Source organism: Sycon ciliatum, chromosome 1 (assembly GCF_964019385.1).
Source record: "Sycon ciliatum chromosome 1, ocSycCili1.1, whole genome shotgun sequence".
Taxonomy (NCBI): domain Eukaryota; kingdom Metazoa; phylum Porifera; class Calcarea; order Leucosolenida; family Sycettidae; genus Sycon; species Sycon ciliatum.
Genome location: NC_088643.1, coordinates 88687375 through 88697817, shown reverse-complemented (window position 1 = coordinate 88697817; position 10443 = coordinate 88687375). Strand labels below are relative to the sequence as shown.

The 10443-nt window shown below is 48.3% G+C and overlaps 2 protein-coding genes across 2 annotated transcripts; both read right to left on the bottom strand.

Annotated features, from left to right (window-relative positions):
* Positions 1-296: 296 nt before the first annotated feature.
* LOC135806254 (uncharacterized) lies at positions 297-3095 on the bottom strand. The gene has a single exon (XM_065320416.1). It carries the CDS (start codon positions 2929-2931, stop codon positions 1990-1992), a length of 942 nt encoding a protein of 313 aa, XP_065176488.1. The 5' UTR covers positions 2932-3095; the 3' UTR covers positions 297-1989.
* A 4148-nt stretch (positions 3096-7243) lies between these two features.
* LOC135808557 (uncharacterized) lies at positions 7244-8698 on the bottom strand. The gene has a single exon (XM_065321772.1). It carries the CDS (start codon positions 8696-8698, stop codon positions 7244-7246), a length of 1455 nt encoding a protein of 484 aa, XP_065177844.1.
* Between the last annotated feature and the right edge of the window lie 1745 nt (positions 8699-10443).

Below are 10443 nucleotides of genomic sequence, written 5' to 3'. Positions count from 1 at the left end.
GAGTCAGTACGCTTCTCAACAGCAGACTAGCCAATGACGAAGTCTGAGTGAACAACAAGGCATTTTTAATTATTTTTTTAACGGCTCAAAGCATATGCATCAATCGCTCCAGTCAAAAATGCCCCTACATGTACATGTGTACCTAACACAGGGAGAGCTACAAATGTAGAGAGGAATGTTAGCCAAAACTGTGCACAAGTGAGCGTCACACTCTAAGTAAGTAGTCCGACTCATGAAAATGTAGCCATTCACTTGGGCCCATACCCTCCATACTCCTGTGCACACTCACTCAGTGAAGCTGTCACGTGTAGTAGTGTGTAGCCAGAATGACACCCAGACACAATCAAATTAACTGAGCACCTAGCACGCATACAGGCGCATGGCACGGCTGTCTTGGAAAATAAGGATAGCGTCCATTGGAGATTATAATTCAAACAAAATGATACATGCACACATAGTCCCATAGTGAACATGCACGTGGTAAACAATAAAAAGTAGAGCTCGCACATCCGCACTGTAGGAGATACTACCATGTGCCAGCTATATAATTGTGCATACGGCAAGCAGCGAGAGAAACTGCCTGTTAGATCCTAGACGGGCAATACTAGTAGATCTACCACTTATACTACAACAATGAACATCCTCCTAAAAATGTGCATACGGCAGATGGCATGATAAAAAATTACGTTGTAAACAAATATTGGACGAGACCCGGGATGGCGTTGGTGAATATCTGCAGTGAGTGTATGCATCAACTCAATATGGTTGTACCCGTGGCTGTCTACGTTCCCTAGTGTGCCATGTGGTGCATAATTGTATTGGACGCGTCAAAAATGAGGAATAGCCACGACTTTACCAGGCTCAAATAACTCTGGGAGATTTACTGCTGAGGTATGCAAACCGCGGCTACAAGCAGAGACTTAGTGACTGGCAAATGAGCGCATGATTTGGCTGTCGGCTACAGAGTCATATTGCAGGTCTTGTTGGTACATGCTACCATAAAGCCACATGAAAGGGTAATAAATACTCTGCACACAAAACAGCCTCTCTCTCTCTCTCTTCTCTCTTCTCTCTTCTCTCTCTCTCTCTCTCTCTCTCTCTCTCTCTCTCTCTCTCTCTCTCTCTTTCTCTCTCTCTGTGGCCGGCGTGATCGGCTGGAGTACTGAAGCAGCTGTGCCAAAGTGGGCTTGCCCGTGTGTGTGTGTGTGTGTGTGTGTGTGTGTGTCCGTGTGTGTGTCCGTGTGTGTGTGTCCGTGTGTGTGTCCGTGTGCATGTGCGTGATGTTGGTAATAGCAAGGCTTGGATGACTGAGAGTGTACAGCAAAGGCATTGGCAAATGATGCTACAGCACAAGCTCAGCATCGTTCCTGACTGGAATGCTTACACTACCATGTGGCGTGTACTATAGTTATAGGCAGAGTTTGGTGAACAACATTTACTTTAGACTTAGTACATGTACCTGAGCAGTACCTGAGTATCCAGATGCACTGATCATTGTGTCTAGGGAAGCATCAGGATAATATGTTGAACGTTGGTACTTCAACTTGGTAGTCACTAGTGAGCAACCGTGTTTCCTTCTGGAAGAGAAACATGACTTTTTCAAAGCCTATCATGATACTGGAAAGCTGCTTGACTGCTACCTCTCGTTGCCAGCCTTTATCTGCATCTATATCACTGTGTCTTGCAAAATGAAAAGCCGTACTTTCTTTGCATGGTGACACACAGTAACTTACCAGTGCGTGTTTTGTAGATGCACAGGTGGCTTTCTCCTCGGCATGCTGATCGTCTAGATGCACACTGGGTGGCTTTCTCATCGGCATGCTGATCGTCTAGATGCACTACTGGTATAATAGGCTTGCTGACCGGTAGCCATTGTCACGGTAGTCACGGCATGGATCATAGGCGCCTTGGTTGTCAGACTACTCAGTCCAGGTACATGTACTGAAGTAAGTATCATAGAGATAGTCAGTCCAAAGGCAATGATTCGCACTAAGTGTCGGGACCGCCGGACCTGGTCGGTATACAAGGCTCAATGATCTCATAGACTTCAACAAGGTTCGTCCACAGCTGCATATCCAGCTCCACGATAAATTGCCTACGGATACCAGCCTGGGAATTTGCATCCTCGCGCGTCGTCAGGCCAATATAGGGCTCATTGAACTGATCACTAAACTTGATGAAGGCTATATTGTCCTTCACAAGAAATGCTGTGTGGAAGATATTTTCCACGGATTGTGAGAATGAATCGGGATTCAGCACAAAGTCAAAGTAAGGTATCGCCTCATAGCTCGGATTGCGTTCGAACACGTCTTTCAACACTCTGGCAACTCTCTCTACTTCTTCTGTGGTTTCCTCATGATGCTGGTTCGCAGATTCAACTTGTGTTGGCATGACTTTCTCATTGGTCTTGTCAGCAGGACGTTTTTGGCCTTGTCTGCGTTCTTTGGCCTGTATTGTCAAAGGACCATACATAAACGTAGCAGAAGGCGTACGGCGAACTAGGCAAGGAGCGCACACATCCGCCAGCTTCGACCAGTCCAGCTTGGCCAGCCGGTACCGATTGGCATCGGAGTCATCGTCAGTGTCCAGATTTCGCAAAGCTCCATTCATCACACCCACACATTTCTTGGCCATGTCCTGAAGGTTAAACACTATGCGACTGGCATTCACGTTCCTCGCCTGCTCCACGCCCATCGAGGCAACCGATCTCAGGATTTTGGAGTCGAGCACTGCCTCGAGCGGCGCTTCTACGTCCGTGAAAAGTCCGCCAGCCTTGTCGAGCACGCGAATAAGGCCAACGTTGCCCGACTGCACCAGCTCATGTCTGTGGCGGTGTACGTCGCTTTGCAACGCTCGGTAGTCCTGTCGGATTTCTTTCCGGAGAGTGTTATCGTATTGTGGCACACTCGGACTTTCTGGAAGGTCATCCATTGGTCTGCTTACTGGACGAGTAGCGATCAACAAGCTCGGACCAACGAGCACGGGTGACGCGAGACAACTGAAGCATTCGAGACTAAAATTTCCACATTACATCTGCATTTCCATTGCTAGTATCAGAAGACCCTTCAGAGACTAATACTTGAAGTAATAGTAATAAAAAACAAAAAAACAGCCGTGCGAACTCCCGACAGAAATACCATTCACAGAAGAAGTCAGCGATGCGACAAAGTTTTGCTGATTTGGGTACGTCACCATGATATTCGCGCGGTTTGACACAACTTGTAAAAATTTATAGGCAACTCTTGCACCTTTGTACAACTTTGCTGTAGAAAAGGTCAAAATCGTACACCAAATCGCTTGTCGCATCGCATCGCATCGCAGCCAAGCTCAACTTCTAGAATTCTGCGATGGCCTGTACTGCGATGGCGCCATGGCCCAGTTGCGGCAGTTGCGTGGGGGTGCGACATGGCTGCGATTTGGGGTTTTCCCGGTTTCGCGTCTGTCGCATCGATCATCGCGTGTCGCATCGCAAAAAAGCTTCTGTGAATCCCGCTGAAATCTGCAGTGCTATGCTGAAGTACTACAGTAGTACCAAGGCAAGAGTACATAAACCAGAGTGCAACTGTGCATATCAGATCTGAAACAGCGCAGTTCGTGCACTACGTCACCCTAAGGCCGCGGTCACACATGAAAAGCTTGCACCGCTTTTGCGGAGGCGGAAAGCGGAACTACCGCAGCCGCTTTGGCGGACCACACGATGCAGCGGTCACACATACATGTATGATGTAGGAGGTATAGAGGTTTTTCGAAAAGTGGTCACGTGCCGGTCCCGCGTGGGCTCAGGTGACCTTGAGTGGCAAAAAGACCGTGACCTGGTGACAGCTGCACTTTTTGGTTTGAGTTTGCACTATTCCAGTATTTCTTTGCTGATTTGACGATCAGATTCGTGCTTGTTTGTGCGTTCTTGAGAGGGTACCTGCTTGTTATGACTGCTGAAATGGAGCCTAGAGAATTTGGAAAAATCTACGGTGAGCTGGACGAAGTAGCCAAGAAGCGGTATCGCGAGAAGCTTGACCGAATTGTTTCAAATGTGTCCGATCCGTACGTCCTCTCCAAAAATTCTGCCGTGGAGTTTTTCCCGAGTATCGAGTGGCCTGATGTTTATAACTATCTTGTAAATACTCCTAGTCCGTACACCAAAGAGTCCTTGAAAGCCTACAAAAGTCTGGATGCTTATAATTTCGTAAAATCTGGCTGGGTTGGAGACGTCCTGTCGTTTCCTGCAAATGCTGACAGCACGAAATTTTTCGTGACAGCTTCGGTCAGGCATTCGCAGACTGTGTCTGCAGATAATCTGAGGCCTTGGGTAGCCGCGGAGAAGGACGGAATCGTGATTTGTGCGCATTGTAATTGCATGGCTGGCCTGGGCGAAGCGTGCTCGCACATCGCAGCTTTGCTCATGAGCTTGTCTGTCCGTACGTCCATGGCAGTAGAGCCTGCATGTACCTCCCTGCCTTGTCAGTGGATTGCCCCAAGCATGAAAACTGTGGAGTATGCTAGGGTCATTGACATTGATCTTGCTGTGCCCGACCCAAGGAAGGATAAGAATAAACAACCAAGAGCTACCAGCAGTTCCGCCAAGAGCAAGCCTGCTCCGTTTGACAATCCCACAGCTGAGGAAGTTGATGCCCTATGTGCCTCTCTGGATTCCGCCGGCTCTTGTGCGGTGCTGAGCACTATGCCTGCCTTCTCTGACCGGTACGCTCCAAAGGATCAGGACGGCTGCCCACCATACCTGGTAGACGAGCTCTACAATGACGCACTGTTGACAGCCAACTTTGCCGATGTGCTGCAGCACTGTGAAAAAGTGTTCAGCGCAATAACTGTGACTGCGGAGGAGGCAAAGGCTGTGGAGAGGCTCACAAAGGACCAGGCTACCTCCAAGCAGTGGTTTCGCTACCGTGCTGGCAGGGTAACAGCATCCCGCTTCAAAGCTGCTACGCGCACCAATCCCAGCAATCCATCCGTGTCGCTCATCAAAGCCATTTGTTATCCGGAGGCGCAAGCGTTCACAACTTCAGCCACTAAATGGGGCTGTGAGCATGAGGCCAGTGCGCGTGAGCTGTATGTAAGGAAGCAGGGGGCTGTTCACAAGGAGCTGTCTGTGACTGAGTGCGGTCTTTGCCTGTCTCCTGACTTCCCGTATCTTGGGGCAAGCCCAGATGGCTTTGTCAGTTGTGCATGCTGTGGGGCCGGTGTGCTTGAGATCAAGTGTCCCTATTCATGCCGGGACAAGGCATTCGCTGATGCTGCTGACGAGAGCAAATTCTGCTTGGAGAAGGACCCGTCTTCCTCCGGGTTGCTGCCACAGCTTCGCCTAAAGCACGACCATGCCTACTACTATCAGGTCCAGCTCCAGCTGAAGGTCTGCGCTGCCAGACACTGTGACTTCATAGTCTGGAACAAGGAAGAGCTGCACGTGGAGCGCATACTTCCTGATGCGCCGTTTATGGCTAAAGCCTTGGAGGCAGTTGTAGATTTCTACAAACTTGGAGTTCTACCGGAACTAGCCGCTAAATGGTATTCAAAGAACTTTGATAGCTTACCTGACGGACCACCAGCAGCAGCGGGCGCATCAGCCACAGTGGGTCTGCCACAGACTACATTGTCATCGCCGGGTGGTTGTTACTGTGACGGGAAAGAGGCCGGTGATGTAGCGAAGTGTGCTAATACTGATTGCACTCGCCGTTTCTTCCATGTGAAGTGCCTAGGCCTCAAGAAGAAGCCCGGTAAGAGCTGGCATTGTCCTGAATGCCGCAAGGCAGCTCGCCAGAAGAAGTCGAAAGCTTGAGGAGTGGTCCTGTTAGAATTATGTGCATGCATCCTGAAGATTGTGTTGGTGCTTCTCTCTGCTCAAGTAACTGTATCTGGCTGGACTTGTCCCCTTGTCTGTATTGTGTACGCATCACTTTGTCTGCACTGGTGTCGCGACAGTCGATTGCTTTGATTCATGCTGGCTGGCTCTTTATGATAATAGTTCCGGTGTACCAGCGCTGCAGCTAGCGTAGGCTGTGTGTGCAGCCATATGCACTTGCCTTTCACTTTTGTAAGCTCCTTCACTGCGTGTGAAAGGATGAGATTTGTTTTGTAGTTCGTGGAGTGAGTTAGCCTTTTCTCCCATGCAAGTAGCTTGGCGTGTTCTCGCTCCTTTTCCTTTGCTATAATGTATTTTGAAACTCGGGTATTGAGCCAATAATAAAAGTAGAAAGGAAAAGGACATACAGTGGTGGAGAGTTACTCTTAACTCGTTTCCATATGTCCTTTTCCTTTCTACTTTTATAATGTATTTGTAATGTATTTCAGTTTGCTGATAACAAGATGAGTTTACAGTCTTCTCTCGAGTGGTAATTATTAACAGGTCCTACCTTTCAGGAATACTGATACTGAGGTATTGTGCAGCATTCACTGGTCATGCCTGTTCTTCATTTCACAGTCTGCCGTATGGTATGTACGTTGCTCAAGTCTACCCCTGACGATGCCGTCATCCTGCAACTTGTACAGTTACATTGTATACGCATGACGTCGCTGGATATCTTGTGTATGGAGTATGGCATAAACTAGTTTTCTAATTTTGAGGTATTCAAATCGTATGTCAGTAGCGATTACACTGTTGTACCTCATCAATCACATTCTGTATAATTATTGTGTGAACCAGTGTCTTCTTTTAAACCAAGATCCTCTCCATAGTGAAAGCCATTGGACCACCACTCAGACTTTGTTGTGCCTGTGAAAGGCAATTGCGGCAACAAGAGAGATACACTAAACTCCCAATTTGGCTGAGTTTGACTCCTGGGAAAGGGAATGGAACCCCAGCATTGAAGTGGATTTACACCCAAAGCTCATCCACAACCGAACAAGTTCAACTTGTCTGGGTGCCGATAGTGTTAGTTTATATGCAAATATTGAAGTTCACATTGCCGAACACAAAGACAGTTTCATTAATCATGGTGTACAGCTATTTTCCATTTGATGCTATTAAAAAAATAAAACAATACATTCACAGTTCAGCGCATAGCCGGCCAGTTCAGGCATCCAATGGACATTGAAACAGGGTGCCACCAGACATAGGCAAAATAACTGACACTCGTTGATATGGCAAGCAGAGCTGACATTGCAGGACCATGGTGGCATGATGAGTTTCATGACCAAGATAATAACGGCAACGTGTATAATGAGCAGAGTACCACAATGCATAAACCCGTTGCAGCAAATCACAATCATCTACAAACTACTATCACAGTGCTCAGTTGAGCGGCACAACAGATTTGCAGCAATTGCACAAAGCACAGCACACACTAACAATACGATCAATCATGGACTCCTTCTCATCCGTATCATGCTTCAATAGGGTGATAGGCAGGGTTGACTGCAAGATGGTATACTTCTGCCGAAGCAGGCCGATCACCCTCTCAACGTGGATACGCACATTCGCGATTTGGCGTGACTGCTCGAGCTCCTGCCTTCTCAGCTGCTTCTTCCCCCTGGTGAAGGAAGGGATGACTAGTTTGGCACAGTACATGCCAACGCTGTCTTCGATAGTAAATCCACGATCCGCCATGACTTGATCTCCCGGATTGAGGAGCTTCAATAGGCCACAGTTCTCCGTCAAATGCTTGTCAGGTGTTCGTCCGCCCCAAGCCTTGGAGATGAAGGATATGGAGCCTTGGGGTGTGACAGCAACCAAAAACTTGACAGTGTTGTGGGATTTGTAATGTGAAAAGGTGAGAGCTCTAGCCATAAGATTACGTGGCCTCTCCATAAATACCTCGAAACAGTCGATTATGCAGACGCAGCGACCGAACTGTCCGCGGAAGCTCCTCGGCATGGTCTTCTCCAGGTCACCATGGTTTGGCCAGCGGATAAGTGGGCGTAGCCGGACGAACATCACTTGAATCCACTTCTCAAATATCTTTGTGACAGTGGCCGGACTGATGCCAAAGCGGTAAGCCAAGTCCTGATGCGCGAGGTTCAGTCTAAGTTTCATGAGCACGAGGATGAATTGTTGGAAGAGGGACAACTTGCTATGACCATGGGCAGAGAGAGGCTTTGACACATAAGAGAAGACAGTTGACAGGATTTTCACATCAGGCAGGCCAGTGTAGTAATGGACTTTGGCAGGGTCATTTTTGAAATTATCTTCAGTGTACCCATAAGACGGCTGCTTCAGCTTCAAGGTGGCGTTCTCCAGCTCCAACTCCGTCACTCGGGCCTGCAGTTTCGCTACTGATGCCTTCAACTGCTCCTTTTCACTCTCCAAATCGTGAAGCTTGCCCATGGTGAGATCTGTTTGGCAAGATTTTGAAGTGGACGCGGATTCAGCAGGATCAGGAGTAGGAGTTGCTGCAGTCGATTCCACAGCCTTTGTAGCGCTTTGATCAGCAAACAAACGAGTCCGCTTTGCACGCCGGTGGTAAGCCTCCAACTCCTCCTGCATTTTCCTCTTGACTGGGGACCGTACAAACGTAAACACACGTGGCACATAGTCTGGTGACAAAGGCTCATCACTCTTCGCCCCGCCGATAAAATGCGCTCCACATAACCAGCTGTGCTTTCCTGGTGTCCAGTTCTCCCTTCGCAGAGCAGTTATCCACTTTTCCCTGCGCTCAGGTTCACTTTCTTCAGAGGGCAATCTTGTCCAACCTTTGTCGCCCTTTTTGAATCGTCTCGTACAGCCAACAGCCGAGCAGCTCTTCCCCATTTCGACCTTGATCAATATCGGTTACACAAACAAAGCGCTAAAGATAAACCTGAAGATCAAGCGTAAAGCGAAAATGGCCAGTGTGGACTGAGTGGATAGCAAAGAAAGACGACAAGCCGTCAACAAAATAAATAAAATTGTATTTGGCGTTCAATCTCGATCTCACTCGATCTCATCTTTTGCCACTCAACACGCCAGCAGCTGCGCCGCGTGGGGGCGTGTGACGTCATTCGAAAAACAGAAAGTCGCTATGTCCTGGCCGAGTTTATCTTTTAATTAAATGGTTTTCTCGGTTGGGATTTCATACCTAACAACCATCCCGATTTGGCCGGGACCGTCCCGATATCGAGGGCGGTAATAGGCACCCAAAAGTGCACTAGTTCCATGCCTCACCGCGAGCTTCTTTTGTATACATTTTCATGCCTAGGTATGTCATTGGATCTCAGGTTTGCAAAGGTTGGCAGGTATGGGATTTGTAGAGTGACCAGTTTTGACTATTGCCACCTGCTGTGCAGAAGTGTCATTCCTACATCCTGGCTGCAAACGTACCCCCCCCCCCCCCCCCCCCCCACACACACACACCACCACCAACAATGTTCGATCCTATTTACAGGACCTCACTCTATATGAAAGTGTAGCAGAGGCACTGCCAAAGTATGAGAAATGCAAGCTGCATTGTGCATGCATGGAGGGCATGGGGAAGAGACTGAGAGGGTGAAAGTGAAGGAAATTTGTTCCGAAATCAAGAGAATCCGAGGAACCCTTGCTGCATTCTTCAGTTCGATAACGTCAGTGGGTGAATCTCAGATGTGTTGTGTGCCCAGACATACAAGTACAGCACTAACCTGAGCATGAGAGCTGCTTGTCATCATCGTGGTCAGGAAAACGAAAGGACGAACGAGGAAGATTGCTGACCATGCATGACGAACAACTGCATATCTAGACGACAGACGGCTTGCCAGAATCAGTCTGGTGTATCTTCAGGAATCTTCTTTCCTAATCGCATTCAGCAGTCAGCTTCGAGGTCAAGAACGCGATGATATTTTCAGAAGGAATAATTTTCAAAAATTTTAAATTTTGGAGAAGAAGCTTCCTTTCTAAAAAAAAAAGCGTTCCTTGCTTTCACGCAAGGAGGTGCCTTGCCAGACATGTCGTCGACAGCACAGTGTCGGCAGATCCACGTTTGTAGGCTGCAGACCCGGCAGACGTTTTGATCATCCCGGCCTGGTGGTGAGATTTTGGACCCGGGAGTACTAAAAAGCTGCTCGCATCCCAGGGTGCTCAGTTTCGCTCTACCCGCGCGAGTAGGGGTCCAGGTAACGGGCTCTCTTTCGCGGCCTGCCGAGCATAATATACCTCGATGTAGACTACTGTGCTCCTCAACGCTCCGCTTTGGCGGAGGGAATGCAAATGCAGCATGTCCTATGAAATTTTAGATGTTCTTGTCCGAGTTGAAGCGACCTTCGCTTGTACAAGTAGAGCTATCGTGGATCGCTGACAGGCTGCTGAATGTCTCCTGTCAAGTACACTCGTGGATTTGGGACGCATTCACCATGTTCACTGCGGCCCAGTACAGGTCTATTTGAATATTACTAGTTTGGTTTACATCAATATCAAATTCGAATAGTTGTATAGCAGGGTGTCGTTGCCTCCTTCTTGTCCGAGTTGAAGCGACCTTCGCTCGTACAAGTAGAGCTATCGTGGATCGCTGACAGGCTGCTGAATGTCTCCTGTCAAGTACACTC